The following is a 21783-nucleotide window of genomic DNA, read 5'->3' as shown; positions in this document are numbered from 1 at the left end:
CTGAATTGGTATCAAGAAGGTGAACTTGGACACACCCAGCGTCAAAATATGAACATTCAAAAACTCCTTATAATCAAAGCTGTACAAAACAACAAGGAAAGTCTGCAGTGATACATTGCCTGACCATAAACAGCGGCATTATTTTCAGAATAATTTTACTGACATTACATGGAACATATCCAATGATTATCAGGGTTCATTCCCTCTTGCTATGCTTTACACACCTCTCTGCAAAGCTGGACAAAAACTGCAGGTCAAATAGGTAGTGTGCAGTCAGCTTCAATTGCAATAATTTTACTATTGCATAACACCAAAGGCTTTTTGGTGTAACCCCTCCCTGAAGTTTCCTTTGTTTCATTTCAGCCGAGTTATTTATTTATTTTTCTTTTAAGATTTTGGCTAACTGAACTTCATTATTTCAGTTTCCTTTCAGACATCCCCTGCTCCATTCCCAACAGACACTCAGTCTGTCCTTGGCTTGTTTAATACATGATTGCTCCAACATGACTAAATAACAGATCGAATTAATCATTTACTGACACAGGGTGAGGAAAAACTCACATATTTATCATTCTCTGGGGTTACCAAATGGTGACATTAATAAGGCTCTATGTTCATTTGAACACTGTACCCCAATGCTTGAGAACTGTATTGTTTCCACCACCAACTAAAGAAATGCATACATAGTACAAGAGATAACCAAATACTCAGCAATGTGGTCCTGATACATTGTCATAATTCTTTGCTTTTCTTCCGCAGACGATCATATCAGAAGTGAAGGCGCATCATCAACATGTTTGCTCATATTCACACCATCTTCAGTTTGTCACAGCTGGTTTCTTTTCCAACCACTTTGTGTTGGTTTTAATTTAACTAGAATAACACTGTGTTATCTGATTAAGTGAAAAGGCTGTCTCAGCTGCAAAGCCATAGGACTGTTTAGTTACACAAATAGATGTTTTGTCAACAAATGGAAACATTAAACAATAAACAGACAGACTACTAAACTAAACTGAAGTTTGCAGGGTATTCGAAACACCGGGATGCATGCCACAAAGGATGTACACATTGAAAGCAAGCACACACCATACACACATTATTATTATTATTATTATTATTATTTTTATTTCTTGGCAGACGCCCTTATCCAGGGTGACTTACATAAGTGCAAACAAAGTGCAAAAATACAGAGAAGTACAAGGCATCAATCATTACAAATTCAACTTAGCTAAAACATAGCAATTCAAAATAATACATTTTACAAATTCCAATTTACAATTTATACAAGTACAGTAAGAGACTTCCTACATCCTGGATGGTGAAAGCTAAGTGCTGTCAAGATGTAGGGTTACAGATGAGGGCTACGGGAAAGGGAGCAAGGAGGAAAACAATCAAGAACGCGAGGAGCATAATAAGCTGAAGTGCTATCTAGCAGGGATAGAGGACTAATATTACAAGTGCTGTCTGAAGAGATGTGTCTTGACTAAGCGCCGGAATGAGGTCAAGGACTCTGCTGTTTTGACTTCGGTGGGCAGGTCGTTCCACCATTTAGGGGCCAGGGATGAGAAGGAGCGGCTCTGGAGGAAGGAGAGTGGAGAGGAGGCAGAGTTAGCCTTCTGGCACTGGAGGAGCGCAGTGGTCTGGTGGGGATGTATGGAGAGACGAGTGTCTGAAGGTAGCTTGGTGCAGTGTGGTCAAGACAGCGGTAGGTGAGGGTCAAAGTCTTGAACTGAAGCGGGTGCAGGTCGGAGGGCCGCTTCGCACTATAGATCCACCACGCAGTTCTAAATCTTGTTGCGCAGATTTCCGCAGTTCTGCGCAGATCTACAGAATCCCAACGATCCCATTGGTGGAGCAACACAGATCGGTGCAGAACCACAGCAGGTAACACACAGACAGTCTACATCAATCTTGCCATACATGCATTTTATGTTACTGAGCTAGTCTTCCAAAACAGGATTTGTAGGCCTATACAGAATCATGCAAATGACTACAAAACCGTGAGCATGAAATTGGTACAGCTGCCGTGCACTTACAAGTCAGATGATGGTAGAAGACAACAGCGACATCACACTTTAAACTCCCAAGTGTGTTAATGTATATCGTTTGTGTGTTACACACTGGCTACACTAGTGACTTGTCACTAATCTATACGTGGTGTCTGTTTTCACACTTACGTTGTAATTAATGCGCTATCCTTTTACAGCAAATGCTTACCTTTTAAACGTTGACTTGTGTGCTGGATATGCCACATATTGTTTTTCAGTAATACAATTTTGTAATGAAAACATCTTGAAGAACCAAAGAAAGGTTAAAAAGCAGCTAGAAGTAGCCTTTAGATCCACAGATGGAGCTCCCCAAAAATGTTTCAAAGTTGCTCCTCTTTCAGGTTATTCAGTAATATACAACCTTGGCTTAAAACAAGAAGTACATATGAAACTGGGCATCTTGAATTTGAAATGATCTTCACAGTGAACTGGATATAAATAAACGTTTGTGGCGATGTTATACGGAACTAGATCACAAGCAAACAATTTTAAGTGATCATACAGCAATGCATGCTGTACAGACATGTTGAATTGTTCATGCATGACAGGAGTATTCAGTTTGCAATCTTTTCTGAGACTATAGCCTATGCTGAAAAGCTCAGTGTTTTAAATACATTGTGCCACATCAAGAGTTCTGCAAAAAATAAAAAAAGGATTCTTTATTATGGCAGCTTGTCAACTAAGGAAATTGCACATAAAGTTTAATTTAAAAGCTGTCACCAGCAGTGGTTTGGTTATGGGCGTACTTACATTATTAACACTGAGCTTAGCAGTTGTTTACAGCAACCCAAACTCAAAATGGCTCCAGTCCAAATTTCCGGGGAAGTAACGGGATCCAGCAGCACTCATCCTGTTGACTTCCCCTTCATAATTTACTGAAAAGCATTATGAATATGGTTTACTCAAATCAAATGACAGGAATAAGAACTTTTCAGGAGTGCCAATGTCGGGAAACTCTTGAATGTATTCATGGGTGTGAAAGGTGTTTTTTGACACATGTATGTATGTCTGGTTAAAGTGTGACTGAATTTAAGGAACTGTGTTCTGGTAAAAAATAAGAAAATACATTATGTTCTGAGATCTAAGATTACTGAATGCTTTTCTTTTTTCTGACATACTCTGCAAATGGAATACATTGTATTTCTCTCACTCTCTCTTGTATTTAGTCATGTGTTTCTGTGCTTTTAGTGTTTTGAACAAATGAAATTGGTGGAATAACAATACATGACAATTGACCATCAATAACTGATCTATTTTTATATTGTTCTTAAATTGTCACTAAATCAGCTTTCATGATTGCCAGTAAACTTGATTGCATAAACATCTTAGTGAAATAAACACTCTGCTTAAGTCAATCATTCTTAAGTCCTAGAATGTGGTATTTGAATGTGGTAATAAGTGTACATCTGGCGTTGTGGGGAAGTCCAGCGAAAATGATACTGGAAGTTGAACTGTTCTCAGTATTGATGACTTTCAGTGTTTTTTTCCTGGATAGCATATGTGGAAATAATAATAAATTAATAAACACCCCACCACCACCACACACATGGGTTATTAAGAATAACTGGAGGAAGAAGGGGCCTTCCAATTATTCTCAACTCTTGGAAGTTTGGTGGCCATTTATGTGTAGATTCTTTCTTTCCCTCTTTCTTTCAACAATATTCTGTTATGAAGTGGAACTATTAGTATTATTGTGACATTCGTTTCAGCTGCCCACGTTTTTATAGATTTTAGATTAATCCATCTATCTCTATATTTTGAAATTTTAAATTGGTGGTATAAGCCTGGTCAAGTCAGAGTGTTACCATGTATATTGCCGCAATAGAAACAAACTGATGGGTGTTCTCGCCTCTTCACACATACACAAGACCTGATGATTTCTTGTCAAAGGTCTTGCTACATATCCGAATAAGGTCTTTCCAGTTCCTTTCAATATTTAATGGTCATGTAACTCTTTACCATAAAAGCAAGAAGTGATACATGAAAACTGTTGTGTCAAATTCTGATTATGTGGGAACATTTCTAGGAATTCAGTTGAGGTTATTTCTTGGGTAACTACTGTTCTCTCAAAGAGGTCATTTTCTTTACAACCTTATTTCTCATTTTGAGTTTATCTCATGGAGAAGTTATGAGTATTCATGTATAGCTTAAAAGATGTAAGAAAATGACAACAATAAAAAACCCTTCTCCGGTATATTTTTTAAAACAATCGCTAAAATATGAATTGTAGGAATGATTTGGGGTACTGGAATCAGAAAAGAAAACAACAACAGCTTTTGTTCCTTTGCAGTTTGTATGTCTGGGACAAATTTGGCTGAATGTTCTGTGAAAGTTTATTTATTCTTCTATAGGGGTGTATATATTTATTTCTTCTTATTTCAGTGGAATACTACAATCGGGTGGTCGCTGGATATTGTTTCATAAATACAAGTATCAATTTATTGAAGTAACAACACTGTGTATCTGAAACTGTGAAGCACAGGATGAAACACTCTTCGGGTGAGTGATCAAGTGTACTGCAGAGAGTTGTGTCTCAATGATTAAGTGCAGGTGTGATCAGATGACTAATATATAATTCGTTATGCTACACGAAACACTTAGACATACTGCTTTTTCTCTGTGAAATGGATATAATTGCACTGTTATCCAATAAATCAAAAATCACAAGGTTTAATGTAATTGGAAGGCAACAAGGTGAGAACCTTATTTTTTCGCATTGCTTTATGACACAAGAAAACATTACTGTGTTCTTACTGATCTAATAACATTTCTACTTGACGAAATATGACAGTTCAGGGATTATTGTGATCAAGCAAGAAAAAAAAATCATATAAACATTTTTTTGCTCTGTTTTCCACATATAAAATGTGTTGACACTGTTTTAGCTTACATGCAAAATCATTGTTACTTTCAAGACTACTTAATTGAACCTCCAAAAAGCAGATTTTAACTCTTTAATCACTTTCAGGAAATATACACACACATACAGTGGAATGCACTGATGTATTCACCCCCCAAGGACTTTTTCACATTTTGTTATGTTACACTCTAGAATGAAAATTGATTTAATTGGGATTCTCTCCCTTTGATTTACACCACATGAACAACACCTTGAAGGTGCAAACTATTTTTTAATTGTGAAACAAAAGTAAATTAAACATTAATAAGTGAAACATGGAAGTTGTGTAAGTATGAATCAATACTTGGTAGAACCACCTTTGGGAACAATTACAACTGCAAGTCTTTTTGGGGAAGTGTCGACCAGCTTTGTACATCTGGTTCCTGTAATGTTTGCCCATTCTTCTTGTCAAAATTGCTCAAGCTCTCAAGTTTGATGGGCACTGTGAGTTAACAGCAACTTTCAGGTCTTGCCACAGTTTCTCAATTGGTTTGAGGTCTGGGCTTTGACTGGGTCATTCTAGGAACCTCAGCTTGTTTATAAACACTCTAGTGTAGCCTTGGCTTTGTGTTTAGGATCATTGCTGAAAGACCAGTCCCAGGTCTCTTGCAGACTGAAGAAGGTTTTCCAATATTTGTCTCCATCCATCCTGCCCTCAATCCTGACAAGTTTCCCAGTCCCTGCCGATGAAAAGCTTCCCCATAACATGATGCTGCCACCACCGTGCTTTACCATGGGAATGGTGTTAACTGGGTGATGTGCTGTGTTGGGTTTGTACCAGACATAACACATTAGATTTAGGCCATATAGTTTCACTTTTCTTCCAGCAGACCAAGAAAGATGTAAAATGGTCTTTTTCAGAAATGCCTTCCTTCTTGCTACTCTTCCATATATCCCAGCTTTGTGGAGCACCCGGTTAATAGTTGGCATATGGACAGTTTCTCCCATACTGGCTGCTGGAACACTGTAGCTCCTTCAGAGTTACCACTGGCCTCTTGGTGGCTTCCCTGATCACCAACCTCCATGCCATGTTGCTCAGTTTCAGTGGATGACCTGCTCTAGGCAGAGTCATAATTGTGTCATATTCTTTCAATTTTTGTAATAATAAATGTAACTGTACTCTGTGAAATGTTCAAAATGTTGGATATTTTTTCCAGCCCAAACTTGTGCTTTTCCAGAACTTTGTCTCTGACTTGTTTTGAATTCTCCTGGTCTTCATGGTGTGGATGTTTGGATATGCTCTCTGACACACACTGGGGCCTTCCAGAAACAGGTGTATTTAATCAGAGATCATGTGACACTTTAATTTCACACAGTTGGACTCTTGTCAACTAATTATGTGACTGAAGGCAATTGGCTGCATCTTTTTTAAGTGTATCATAGTAAAGGGAGTGAAGTATTATGCAATCAAGATTTTTTTTTTGTTTTTATTGGTAGTTAATTAAAAAAAGACTATGTAATACTTAGATCAGTGTAGATCAGTGAGTGACAGAAAATCCCAAAAAAATCATTTTTAGTTCCAGATTGTAACCCTACAAAATGTCCAAATGTCTTTGGGGTGTGAATACTTATGCCATCTACTGTATATATGTACACACACACACAAACACACATGTATGTGCAATTAATATGTTTTATTCAGAATGGGAGGATACCACTGTGATCATTATGACATTTCTGAATATGCTGCTATTGATATCAGAAGTTCAGTTTACATCAATCCAAAAAATAAATGAATGAACAGCTTCAGAAATTATTTGAAAACTATATTTATTTGAAAACTATAATTGTATTCAATCAGAAACAAGTAATAAAAGAACAAATAAACAAATTGATAGATATGTAAATAACACTTAGGTTGTACTGTATTTAAAAATAATTAAAACAAACAAAAAATGTACATGTAATAAACTAAGTCAACTAATGTATTTAAACTATTTTATCTTGAAATTTCATAGGCTAATAAAAGTACCTGTCAACACCCAATCCAGTCTAGAATGACTGAAAAAAGTATTGAAGCTTTGTAATAAACTCTCATGAATACAGTAGGTCAAATCAAAACTCCCATTATCCTTTCCCTGTCTTTATCATTTAACTGTTCTACAGTATCCTATCATTTAGTTGCACTTATTTTCCTAGAACGAAAAGTCCCTTCGTGTCAATGTGAAACCAACACAAAGGGTAATGTCCACAGCAAAGTTTCACATCCTGAAGAATCTGCCAATTGGCAAAATACTGGCTCTCGAAAGTTACAGTGTCACTATACTAATTTAAACCCTGCTTGATTTGTAACATTTAACTGTTCCTTAAACCCCTTAAGTCCCCTCTTGTTTGTTTCTCATGGTCTTAAATAAGTGATGAAACCTAAAGTGTGATAGATACTCAGGAGCTGTTATGAATCACTGGAGGATTTTGCTCATTGATTTGTGTACTTTGTATTTAGTACAGTTTTAAAAATGGGACTCGGTTTCATATGTAAACATCAACACAATTCAGTGAATAACATAATACAGCAGTTCATTAGACAATAACAAATACAGGTAGTACAAATACTGCAAAAACATGATTTGCAGGTGCCTATTGCTTTTCACTAAAATAGTTTCAATCACTAGGACCGTCATTGAAAATTCAGCACCCTGCTTTGTAAAACCATCATTTCAATATACATAGGAGCTTCCCTGCCTACATACAAACTCTATTATTCCCTCAAACACACCAAAACACTACCTTCATTGTTAAGGAAGCATTGTTAAACACATTTTTCTTGTCCGCTTAAAGCTATTGCAATTGCACAATTCAACTGGAGTGTATTTTTCTATGAGTAGTTGTCATGAAACTTCCTGTCCTTGCAGATATCTCCCACAACCCAATATAGAATATAGAGTTGGTCTGCATCACATTTCCTAACACTCAGTACAAATTCCCTTTTACAGTGTCTAAAGTCACAAGCACTTGCTGACGTAACACATGCCTTTGCAACTCGACCAAATCCACACAACATTTCCTAGCATGATTTCGGCATTGTGAATTCCTCAAGATATTTTATTCTCTCTCTCTATCTTCCTCCACAGAAAAATAAAATAAAATTGAAACTGCAATGTTGATTAAAGCCATAGATGCAGTTGTAGTCGAAAGTTTTCACATTCTTCGGTGCTTCATATGGTATAATACATGTTCACTGAATCAGACTTATTTGATTAATGATATCTTCAAATAGGTTGCTGAAAACTGATTCTGCAGCTCCATTTCCTTTGTTATAGATCCTTAGATGGGGGTTCAAGTCAGTACAAACAGATAAAATTCCTCGTTTTCAGCCAAACCCCCTCCCCAATCTTTCCCAAAGTTGTTAAGCTTCGAAAATGTCTCTTTTTTTGCTTTCTGCAGTTTGAGATTGGCCAAATGCAATCTAAGTAGAAGCCTCAAAAGGGAGAACTGAGAAAAGGGTGTTTTATAGGAATGGAAAACAGCTCATCATGTGAAAAAGAGGAAGTGCAGAGATATACATTCAGTTGCTCCTTTACCATCTTCAGTGCATTGAATTCAGATGCGACCTTGAACTTCGATTACTTCTTCAACACATTTTGGTGCTTCAACCTGGAAAATACAATAACAATCATATTAAAATATTATTATTGACTTACTGTTATTTCCAGTTAGTCCCAGAACAAATAAACTCTCTCCACCCATCCACCAATCCCAAATTAAATACACAGTGATGGATTTGCATTAGGTAGACTTAGGTATTGCATTAGGTACTTTTTTTGTAAAACAACCAAAAGTATAATTGTGTAAAAGACTGAACATAAGATTGGAGATTGAGCGACATGTTTGAACTGCAATTTAAGATCAAAAAAGACTCTAGAGAAAAGAACCAGTTATTATATTATATTCAAAATATATTTGTTATCTAGTGTCTAGTAAACATTATGTTTCTAAAACTATGTGGTCATTGAAAAATAAGAGCAAAGGACAGAGGACAAATGTATTTACCTGGAAAATGAAGTCTTTCTCTATTAAATGCTTAATTCTTAAAGTAGGCCCAGGGATAGGGGGAAGTATTCTGTCTAACACCCTGAAACAAACACAGAGCATCGATTAGTAACACTACATTTATATCTGTATAAACATGCTAATTAAAATGACTGACCGTATTTTCATATTTCCATATCCATATATACACATTTTGTTTAATGTATATACACAACAGTATGTAGCTTTACACACACACACACACACATATATATAACAACACCACATATTATATCTCCAGAGTGTGGTTGTGTTAGAGGGTTGTAGGCTTCACTAACTCCTTTGGCGTGCGATTATTCTAGCAAAACCAACATCCTGTCATGTCTTATTGCTTACATTGATATGCATATATATGTATTTATACATATAAATTCACACGCACAGAGGCAAGTCACTGTTGAGCCCAGTAGAAATGAGAAGTTCCCCAAAACAGAACTGTTCAATTCTCACACAAGACTTCCAAACAAATGTTATAAATATCAATCATCCTCTAATACACTCAAATCAAGCCCTCTACATTTGGCTGATTTTAGTCTGGTGGGGGGGTTCTACATATGCATGAGTAAAAATCTAAATAAAATAAAAAAACTAAACATTTGCAATTGCCAAGGCCTAGACAGAAGGGGAAGGAAGATATAGACAGACAATAGATTTTGTGTTTTCCTTGCAATTAATTCTACTTACCTTTGACATCTAAAAAATAGCAGAATAGCCAGAATCAATGATGGTATGACCACAGACATAATTGCAATGACCACAATGTTGAATTTGTTTACAGTCGCTTTCACCTCTGAAAAACAGGGAGAAATACATGCATGTTTTTATATGAATTTGTTCAAAGGTCAGACGACTAGGTTTAGACTAGACCATACTTACATATTTTTAATTCACTCACATAATACAAGTGATTTTGTAGTTTGTAGTCTTTTATAAGGACTTCCCATTCCTTGAACATGTTTTTTATCTCAATTACATTTTGAAGTTTGCAAACATCTTTGAACATGGTGATTTTAAATATAAACAAATACATTGATTACACTCTCTCAAGGCATCAAAGTGTGAATAAAATTGATTAAAAGAAAAGTGTTTCATAACCTAATTACTAAAAAAAGGGAAACATTAATATAAATATATTGATTAACCTTTGACATTTGACCTATAACTTATGACAAAACAAAACAACCTGAGCACAGGTCAGCATGGAATGAGGAATATAGTCCAATTTTAAAAATAGGATTTATTTGATCATTGCAATAAATATTTAACAGGATTGGCAATCTAATGTGAAGGTCATAGCAGTAGCTGAAGATAAACATAGCAGCAAAATCTTTGTCAGCAAATTAATCACAAAATATGCATAGCTGTATAGCTTCTCTTGACATTTGAATATATTATCTTGCATATAAATAACCGTCATAATGAAGAAGACGCTGAAGATTAAGCTGAGACAAAACCATTACATTGATTTATCTGTATGAGTCTATGAAATCTCAGAATCAGTGCTTAAAGGAAATTATTTGAAACAATGCAGATCACAAATTAATAACACCTGTGTAATCCCTATTATATTCTTAGCCATCACAATTGATATATATATATATATATATATATATATATATATATATATATATATATATAAAATCAACAATACACATGTATTTACTGTTTTCTACTATTGTAAATATTCTAATGCATGTCTGCAAGTCCATGGAGATAATTTCCAACATTTACACTGTTAAATTATTGCAGGTGCACGGGGACTTTTCGATCACTTTGTATATATTTATATATTTAAATACATATGTATAATATTTCAAATTAAACTTACCTACAGTTTCACTCCAATCACTTGCCTTGCCAACCTCACAATTATCAGACTTGTGTGTTCTTATTTTGATACAATAGGTTTTAGTCAGATCTATATATGTCACACTGTAATGGTTTTTTTTCAATTTGTTAACCTAAAACACAGAGATTGCATTAATTTTTGTTTGATCTGTTTAATGTACACAATTACAGTCTACATTCAACCATACAGTATGGTTGAAATAGCCAAAAACACACACAACACACACACACACACACACACACACACACAAATATAAAATAAACACTTTACCTATAGCTGTATACTGCAAGACTGATTACATTTGCTGCAATACTTTGTTATGCAAAATAAAATCAATTTAAAATCTAAACTGAACTCTCCCTGCTATAAAACTGCAGATAGTTAAAGAGTTACAGTTATAACCCTTCAATCATCAATATATAAAGAGCTATACTCTATGTCTGATATATTCCTATAAATGCCTGATGAAGAACTAATTAAATAAGGATTTATTGAGTGATAATGGGGGGGGGGATTATTTGTCTGTACCTATTATAAAAAAATGACAAAACACTTGAGCAAGATAGAAAAATGTATGTGTGAAAACACATACATTACCTCAAATATGTTATCTTTGTCCCAGTATATTATGTCATACTCAAAGCAATTCTCATTCTCCGTGCTCAAACAAGGCGCAGGATCCCATGTGATTTCTAAATTTCTTGAATTGACAGAGGCTTTGATATTTTGTGGCGGCCCAAGTTTTTCTGGAAGAACAAATGGGTGTACAGGTAAGCAGAGAAAGAATGGCAGGAATGGCAGTGGCTAAATCCATTGGACACATTTCTTTGACAAGACCTTGTCATATGACACAGTGCACCTGTTAGTGTCTGACTAACCACTAACCCATGAGAAGGAAGTGAATCACCAAATACTCGACTTTTGCAAGTCAACTCCAAAGACTAGTCAGATCATTAAAAAGTATATAAAAAATACAGCTGCATTGCAAGGTGATCGCACTGGTCTCCAAAAACAGTGAATGGTCCTTTCAATTTAGTAAGAGAAACATTATAGTGACACAGTTATATTAAAATGTCTGCAGTCCCCTGACAACACACATCCTTTCAAAATTACTTCTGTAATTAAAACATCCAGAACTACATGTGCTCTACATAAGTGTATTCAACTGGAAATATCACATAAATTAAGTACCATATCCTGAAACAGACTATTCTGACTGGTGTAACAATTACATTTACACATCAATATATAAGCGAACAAAAAATAATATTAATCAACATTTCCTTTTCTAATCACATCAGTTTTTTTTCAGAGTTGCTTCATATAATAAAAAATATCTTATACAAGAATATTCACTTTTTCTTACCAAATTTTGACACAGAAAATGTATAGGAAAAGGTGTAGCAAAAGTCTGTGCTTGGCACACTGATTTGTAGCCGTACTGTAGCTTCACCACGCTTTACTTTGCCAAAGCATTCAATTACATTATCTTCTTCCTTGGTTAAACACTCGAATGCACTCTTGACCTTGGTGGAGGTTATATATTGACTGTGGAACAGAGGAATTACTATTACTGTACTGTTATTATTTGGGTGGACAGGAAAGAGATCTAATCTTGACTTTAAAATGTTACTTTTGTTATTTTGTAATCACGTTTCTCAGGTTTCTCATTGTGACTGTACTCCTATGTTTACATTAGCATATGCTTTGTATGTTTTTAATGGGAATCTTAGTGTTTTCTATTATAGTTTATACAGCTGTCTTGTGTCCTCTGGTTTACTCTACAAAGTATTTTCTATGCTATATTTGACTGACATGACAACAAGGGCAGAATCAAAAACATACTTACACTGCTGTCATTGAATACTGAGCATGTTCTGGCATATTCTCAGGTTTCTTCCAAGTGCATTTTGATTGATTATAGTTGTAAACAATGCATGAAATGTTATCCGAAAGATATCCACGGTCTAGACAAAAAAAGTTTTCTTTTGTGAATTTTTTGTATTTATTCTTGAATTGTAGTCATATATACATATATATATATATATATATATATATATATATATATATATATATGTACTCATGTTGCACCATGTTAAGTTGATTCCCTTTTAAGAGTTACCAAATCATTTCTATAAGAACTTTGAAAGCATTAAAATACAATGCTAAGGGAAAACATTCCTCCAAACAAATTAAAAATGGAAAATGAAACTTCACTTTATTGTTTTTAAAAAAACAAAACGCAAATTGATACCAACAAATTAAAAATATGAAATATCAAAGAGAAGTCCTACCTTTGGACAGCATAAAATTTCTGATTTCTGTCCAGTTACTTTCAGTTTTGTTCTTTCCATCAATTTTGAACACACATTGAACCTGTCCCAGAATTCCCTTTTGCACGTCTAAGTATCTCCTGGCAGATGTATTTTTTGTTGTCTTTTTCTAATGAAGAAAATATTAAATTTTCAGCTTGGTAATGTATACAAATAGATTTGCACAAAAACACACAGAAAATACAGTATTTAAAAGAAAACGTACTTTCCTTTTTTAAATGAATAAATATAGTAAACATCTGTCTAAATTTACACACCGGTATCACACAGGAAATCATGATACCCAAAGACAGTAGTGACTGATGGGAAAGCACCTGTCAGCTACATCACACACCAGTGACAGGATTAAAGGCAGTAAGACCTCATTCACCAGGCACAGACAAGCAGAATATCCCATCATTCTCACTGAGGGAAACCCTGCTTCTCTCCCTTAGCAAAGTTTTAGTTATGTTGTATTTTGTTGATTTACACTCCACCTCAACAGAGTTGCAGTTAACACTGCATACTGCATTACTTCCATATTGCTTTAAAGACTTGCCTAATGTGTGATTAAAAGTATATTTTCCATATGGGTTATATATATATATATATATATATATATATATATATATATATATATATATATATATATATATATATACACTCACCTAAAGGATTATTAGGAACACCATACTAATACTGTGTTTGACCCCCTTTCGCCTTCAGAACTGCCTTAATTCTACGTGGCATTGATTCAACAAGGTGCTGAAAGCATTCTTTAGAAATGTTTGCCCATATTGATAGGATAGCATCTTGCAGTTGATGGAGATTTGTGGGATGCACATCCAGGGCACGAAGCTCCCGTTCCACCACATCCCAAAGATGCTATATTGGGTTGAGATCTGGTGACTGTGGGGGCCAGTTTAGTACAGTGAACTCATTGTCATGTTCAAGAAACCAATTTGAAATGATTCGACCTTTGTGACATGGTGCATTATCCTGCTGGAAGTAGCCATCAGAGGATGGGTACATGGTGGTCATAAAGGGATGGACATGGTCAGAAACAATGCTCAGGTAGGCCGTGGCATTTAAACGATGCCCAATTGGCACTAAGGGGCCTAAAGTGTGCCAAGAAAACATCCCCCACACCATTACACCACCACCACCAGCCTGCACAGTGGTAACAAGGCATGATGGATCCATGTTCTCATTCTGTTTACGCCAAATTCTGACTCTACCATCTGAATGTCTCAACAGAAATCGAGACTCATCAGACCAGGCAACATTTTTCCAGTCTTCAACTGTCCAATTTTGGTGAGCTTGTGCAAATTGTAGCCTCTTTTTCCTATTTGTAGTGGAGATGAGTGGTACCCGGTGGGGTCTTCTGCTGTTGTAGCCCATCCGCCTCAAGGTTGTACGTGTTGTGGCTTCACAAATGCTTTGCTGCATACCTCGGTTGTAACGAGTGGTTATTTCAGTCAAAGTTGCTCTTCTATCAGCTTGAATCAGTCGGCCCATTCTCCTCTGACCTCTAGCATCAACAAGGCATTTTCGCCCACAGGACTGCCGCATACTGGATGTTTTTCCCTTTTCACACCATTCTTTGTAAACCCTAGAAATGGTTGTGCGTGAAATTCCCAGTAACTGAGCAGATTGTGAAATACTCAGACCGGCCCGTCTGGCACCAACAACCATGCCACGCTCAAAATTGCTTAAATCACCTTTCTTTCCCATTCAGACATTCAGTTTGGAGTTCAGGAGATTGTCTTGACCAGGACCACACCCCTAAATGCATTGAAGCAACTGCCATGTGATTGGTTGGTTAGATAATTGCATTAATGAGAAATTGAACAGGTGTTCCTAATAATCCTTTAGGTGAGTGTATATATATAGTATAAATGTATGATGCTTATATTTTTAAAATGTCAAAGTTGCCCCCTTTTTCTAGATAAAAAATTGTATTTATATTTTTAATATGATTTATTCTGCAATCCATACAATTCTTTAATATGTTGAGAATATATTTAAGAAATTAACTTCACCATATATTTTCAACCTGTAACATAAATATATGGGTTACACACTAAAATATATTTAAAATACATCCCATATATTTTGGCATATGAAAATAATAAGGATGACATATTTCTACCATAAATGTAACATATATATCTTCTCCGTAATGGGAATGACCAAAACATGGTTAATAAAGCATAAGAAGCAGGGAGTCAACACCCCAAAACCTGAAGACGCAACACATAAGACATTAAAACAGAAACCAATCATGTTTCATTCTGTTGCTCACTCCAATACTTAACAAGAGATACTTACGTTAAATTGTTTATCATTAAGGTATCTATACCGTAACATATATTCTACATTTTTCCCTTCACATTTATCCCATGAAAAGTTAACAAAGCCACAGTGTTCAGAAATTTTGAAGTTGGTGGGCGGCAGAAGATTTGCTGTAAATACACAAAAGGACAAGAATAACTGTTAGGCTTCCTTTTGTTCTACACTGTGTAAAGTTGACTTAATTTTAACACACAAGAATAATCTCAATCACTCCTCTGTCATCTGGTAATTATACTTACCACTATTGAATTCTGAACAGTCAGCACTGTTCCATACTACTTGAAAAAAAAACATCAGGGTAACTGAGTAATGCATGCTTGACTCTGTGAAGACAAATTTAAAAAACATATAGTGAATAAAATAGTAATGGAAAAGAAAAGAAAAAGGCTTACCTTGATCCTCGGTAAAAATGCTCTACCAATTTGAGTTTTACAGGTATTGGATTGGATTTGAACAATAAAACGTACTGACAGAAATATATTTATTTTCTATTTCTTTGGGATTATGCCTAGAAATTAAGAAGAAAATAAACTACACATACTGAAATTAGCACAACATTGTCTTTTTGGAATAGACATTATATTATGCACATGTTAAAAGTACATGTTGTGGTTCTTACATCAAGTACAATTTTTAAAAATAATATATTGTATTTAGCGAAAGCATTGTCAAAATAAAGAAGAGAATACACTATATTACCTACTAATTTATGATATTATTGAAATTGTGCATGGTTTAGATTTACAGACAATTGTAACTGACTGCATTATCACTGATTCACACTACTTATTGCCTGTTATAAGTGTAACATGGTTATCTTTCGAGTTAGAAGCACTACCTAAGTGGGATGGATTCAGCGCGCATTTCCTGGAACGTATTGAAGACACTGGTCTATCAAAGCTGCCATTTGCCGCTGTGCTCATCACTCAAACAGGACCCTTCCACTTCCTCCTGTTTGTATAAAAGGTGACGTCTGCACAGAGACTTCCTCTTTTTGCCAGGAGCTTGAAATCCCACGTGACCTTGCAACCATTGGGCAGTGCTTCCTTTCTCAGATAACCATGGCTGCATTCGCAAACTATTGTTTTGTTTCAAGTCAGAAACATTGCCCAAGGGGGAGAGGTTATAGTACAACCAAACTGTCGCAAGGGAGGAGGCAGTGAACTGGTAGGAGAGCCTGCCCAGAGGTGTGCCTACTAAGAGCCGTACCAACTCTAGATAGAATACACAGGGGCCCCTGGGCTGCCCAGATGCGAAGACCACAGTCACGGTGTACTGGGAAAAAATTAAGAATGGTGAGAAGCAGGATACCAGAAGAATTAGGAACAGGGCCCCTGATACCAAGACAGCACCATATAAGCACAGGTGTTCACTGATGTCGATAATAAACTAACAATATACACAGCGGGGCACAAGAGCCAACTCAAGTGCCTTCCGCTGGACATAGCAACAGCAGCCCCCAACATAACTAGCAAAGCTAGGGCGGGGCCACAAAACTGCTGGCAACCACAGAGTTTATTGTTACTATGAAAATTCTGTGAAAAGCAAAATCAATGTTCTATTTCATTTCGAAAAGCAATCAAACCAAATGTTTTCTGAAAGTTATTCAGAGGTATTAAAAGTGGCAGAAATGTTTGCCATTCCTAGAAGTACAACTAGATCTGGAACTGGGAAGCACAAGTTAAAATGGAGCAACAATCTTGCCTAGACCTGGGTTCAGATAGTTCAGACTAGTTCAGTTCTCTCTAGAAGAAAGAAGACAAATTAGAGATGTCACGTACGGCCACGGAAAAGGAGTTTACAGCCCTGGACCTGAAAAGACCAAATCTAACAGGCTTTATTTGCTGCCTAGTTCAAAGATAAGTGAATCACAGGTTTAACTAATGAATGAGACATGATTTATGTTTAACATCCTTAAATAATCTTTAGGTGAAGACAGGATATCAACAACATCCACAGAACAGCAGGCTTTCAAGGTTTTTCAAGAGAAAGATACCAAAATGAGTGCACAGGACATGTGAAATCTTAAAAAGACATGCTTGGCCGACTCTAATTGTTATAAATGAATATATCTTGACATGGAGCTCTTCTTCTTTCATGAAGAGCTGAGTCTCATCTTGATGAATAGGGACAAAGTACTAGCAAACTGCATCTGTACATCTTAATATGTGGCTGCAAACCTGATCAGTTTGTTTCATGTTGTCGAAGAACTTGAGAGTCAGAAATGTACTCCAAGTAATGTGTTTGCACCCAGTGAACCAGAAAATCCAATTAAATCTAAACCACTTTACTCAAAACATTACTTTCACTTTCTAAACTTTATAGCATTGGAATTTCCCTTCAGAGATTATTATAACAAAATTGAGCCAAATGCCAGTAAAGCACCTTATAAGTTTTTAAGCTCCATGCCCTCCCATTATTTAGCCTATGTATTTATTTTTTGTTTTGTTACATAAACAGAGTCTTGGTCATAAAACTACACAAATCAACCCCTCCTATTGTTTTATTTTTTATTTTTTATTATCGTTTCATGATGACTCTTTTTCCTGCATGCTTATTTTGTAAAGGAAGATCATGTTTTCATCATCAGGTGTGAGTGGCCTTTACAGACAGTCTATTTTAAGATTAAATAACTTATTTTAACAATCCGAAGTGAGCAAGAAGACTTTCTTAGACTTTTTTCTGGGGGAAATGGCAATCATGTAATCATGTGGAATATCATAGTACTCTGCAAAAGTGTATCTGTAATAGCTGGTGGACTTGAAGGAACAATAGAAAATAACAATACAACAATATAGGTATTCACATGGCCACAACAAAGGGATTTAACAGTTGCTCTCACTCTCTGTATTTATATATACAACCATTACTATCATATTTTTATAAAGTCTCTTATCTCTTTCTAATATATAAAAGTCCCTTCATATGTCAGTTACTGGTTGTTTTGTTTTTATATCAATACATTCAATATTTTATTGAACTGTTTTATCGAACTGACTATAGTAAACTATAATCAAGTTCTTCATGGCAGGTGCTTTTATATGTAGATGAAAGACGCTTCGGTCAGAAACCAAAACCACATGTGAGTCAAGGTTTGATGTTTTCAATTCGAGGTTCAAACTTTTTAGTTTATCTGAAACTTATGTTCTTATGTTCTTATATTAATTTGGCAATGTTGTAATGCTTAACTTACAACTTACATATAGTATCTTAAAAGACCTGTTTCAATGTTTCAAAGTGTTCTTGGACTATGGGGTCATAGCAGCCATAATAATGTACAGACAAACACTTAATGTGCCTGTTTAAACTATATATCCCCACAATCACATATACTCAGTGTGTACCACTAAACACCTTAAGTCCTCCAGAGGGAAACAGTACCATTCAGAGTCTTAAATTCCATGACAAGGAGATGTTACTTCACATTAATAAAATATAGCTTATCATATTATTTTGCACACTACATAGTGGTATAAGCATAATGCATAGGCCTAATTCATCACCAACAGAAGCCTCAGATATTTGTTGCCTGAGATATGTTTCTATAAAAGTCTTCTTTACCCTTTTAAAAACATTTTAAATAAAATATTGAATTCCATTCTCAGCACATAAATGTGTAACAAGGCACCAGACATATATTAGATGGTAGACAATACGTTTTCTACATTCAAATTTATAATTGCTGTAGTGCCAGCCGTATTGGAACAAAAGTTAAATATATAAATGGGCATTACCATCAAAATGATTCAGACATTTTAAGTATAAAATTGATTTTCACGAGACTTTAAAATGAATGCATGAATAAACAAACAAACAAATAAATAAATGAATTTTCTAACCAGTGAAACCTTGGTACAAAACTTAAAGGGGGGACATTACTACTTCAGCTCAGCTTTTATTGTAATTATATGTAATGTAAAAATAAAACATTTCTTAGCTCTGCTGAAAGGAAAGGTACATTTAACACATGACAACATTGCTGTAAACATCAGTAATATATTTTACACAGTTTTCCCCAAACCGAAATTTCCCCCAACTGCAATCATTTAGTATTCTTAATTAAGGATTGTTCTATCGCTACTGTGTGATATCACACTATGATTTCAGTCAAAGCCATGCATGTACAGTAGATTGATTGGTTTGAGACCTTTGTATGAGAAATCTATCTCGAGTAATTTCTAGATGTTTTAAGAATCATTCATGCTTAGATAAAGACAGATACACATACATATTTTAATATTTCATTGTAATGTCTGTTACAGATTTAAAGTGATGAAGGAGTTGTATTGAAAGCTTGCTTCATTCCTGAGGTTAGTGTCTTATCTTGAGTTGTATTGTCTGTTTCAATGCATTGTGGTGGGTCCTGCATATTGTACACTAACTGTTCATCAAAGACCTTAGATGAAGTTTCTAACCAATGAGATGTTCAGAGATACAGATAGTAATACAGATAAAGACAGAGATATAGATAGATAGATACATAGAACAAATATAGTTCAGTTAATACTATCTATGTACTATTTATTCTGTTATATGATCATGATCATCACTGGAAATATTATTTTTAACATTATCCCGATATACAGCGCTGGAAAACATGTGTAATAGGGTTCAGTTAATTCTCCAATGAATACTTTCCCAGATAGTTGAGATAGTAAAATCTTATATAACAAAACAATAATAATAAAACAATAACTTACTTTGCCAGAGTGTTCTTTTCAATTCCACCATGTGTGGGTCGCGTCTGTCTCGGCACATTTCATGTCTGAAGCAGCCTGGCCGACACATGGTTCCCAAACCTGACCTTTTCCCCCGTGTCTCCGTCAGAGCCGCGCAGCTTCAGAACTACACGCACTGGAAAGCACCGCAAAAGTGCGTCACCGGCGCAGACCAGGTCCCTCGCTCTTCACGGTCGCTGCGCGTCTGCGCATGTGCAGAAAAAGCCCACTGATCCTTGCCACACGTGGATGCGCCGTCATTTTCTGTGGGATATCTGCGAGCTATACGGTGTTAAAATCGGTCAGATATATTGCTTTTCGTTTTTGAATGTATTTTGTTAATCATCATAATATCCAAAACAGTTCAAGGCAAGTATCTTCGAACTCATTTCCATGTGGGAAGTCCCGTCGTGTCGGCTGTGGAGCGGAGCAGCGGGCATCAGCCTTACTGTAATGTGCCTTACTTTCATTTGCGTTACTGCTGTCGATGGTAATGGTTGTACATGTTAGGTTACAAAAAGGGTGTTGAGCATATCTAGAATGTACCCTTCTACTTAACTTTACTTACATTATTTCTCTATTGTATCAAATGTAGATGATGCATAGACACACATCATACACAAGGTTACACATGTTGAAAGAAAACAATTGGTTAATGTTATGAAAATGCTACATTCAAATCCCAATGCCCATTTATGTAATGGTCACATCATAACATTACTTCAGCCCACATAGCCTACTTTATATAATATTTAAATGTAATATCTTGTTATTTTTCTTTTAAATTATACCTATTTGAACTCCATTTATTATATTTTTGAGTTTTATTTGTACACCTTTAAAATATATATATATATATATATATACAAACAAAAGATATATAATAAAAGAACACTGTAAAGAATGTAACAACACAAACGTGTTAAAAAACAAACAAACAAACAAAAAAACACGATTGTCTTATATTTTCCCCCAAAACAAGCATAGTGTCCATAATAGTGTGTGTTGGTATCTATCCATATGAGCAAAATGCAGACATCTTTTCTCCGAAAGCATTGAAATGAAGCCTGAGATTATCACAAATGCAGTACATGCGATGTTGTGTTTCAGATAAATGTACCCTTTCTTATAACATTAGTTATATTTGATTAAACGTGCCAAATTCAACAGGCAACAACAGATGAGTCACAACATTCCTTGATATGTTATAGAGATATATAACTTTCCCAACTTGCAGAAAAGTTAACATTGGCCCAAACACTGTACAGACAGGATACGCATACAGGAAGTTGCTGTGTCCTTTTCCCGGCTGCTTTAAAATGACCTTCCAGGAATAAAGTGCCCCCAAGAAAGAGATTAACCTATATTGAATCAAGCCTGTATTTTTCCTGTCTCTAAAATAAAATGCCTTTCCCCACCAGCACTATAAACAAGCTCTGCCTGACAAACAATATAAGACTGCTGATCCCTTGGTGTTTTTGGTGTTTTTCTCAGTTTCTCAAGAGCAGAGCTAGCCATAGTAATCCTATCAGTGTCTTCATCATCAACTTTGAGGGGATGCCCCCTGATGGTA

The 21783-nt window shown here is 35.5% G+C and overlaps 1 protein-coding gene across 2 annotated transcripts; it reads right to left on the bottom strand.

The window, feature by feature from the left end:
• Positions 1-6566: 6566 nt before the first annotated feature.
• Positions 6567-20629, bottom strand: LOC136751308 (interleukin-5 receptor subunit alpha). 2 transcript variants are annotated; one of them, XM_066706799.1, is made up of 11 exons: positions 20193-20629; positions 15732-15815; positions 15469-15602; positions 13120-13267; positions 12675-12792; positions 12192-12373; positions 11423-11571; positions 10805-10937; positions 9661-9766; positions 8938-9019; positions 6567-8541 (listed from the first exon to the last, which is right to left on the bottom strand). In XM_066706799.1, exons 1-11 carry the CDS (start codon positions 20278-20280, stop codon positions 8488-8490), a joined length of 1278 nt encoding a protein of 425 aa, XP_066562896.1. In that variant the 5' UTR covers positions 20281-20629; the 3' UTR covers positions 6567-8487. The 2 variants fall into 2 exon arrangements, with proteins under 2 accessions (XP_066562896.1, XP_066562897.1); XM_066706800.1 differs by lacking the exon at positions 20193-20629 and adding an exon at positions 16331-16935.
• Positions 20630-21783: the final 1154 nt, after the last annotated feature.

This window comes from Amia ocellicauda, chromosome 6, assembly GCF_036373705.1.
Source record: "Amia ocellicauda isolate fAmiCal2 chromosome 6, fAmiCal2.hap1, whole genome shotgun sequence".
Lineage (NCBI taxonomy): Eukaryota > Metazoa > Chordata > Actinopteri > Amiiformes > Amiidae > Amia > Amia ocellicauda.
This window is presented reverse-complemented; position numbering and strand designations above follow the sequence as displayed.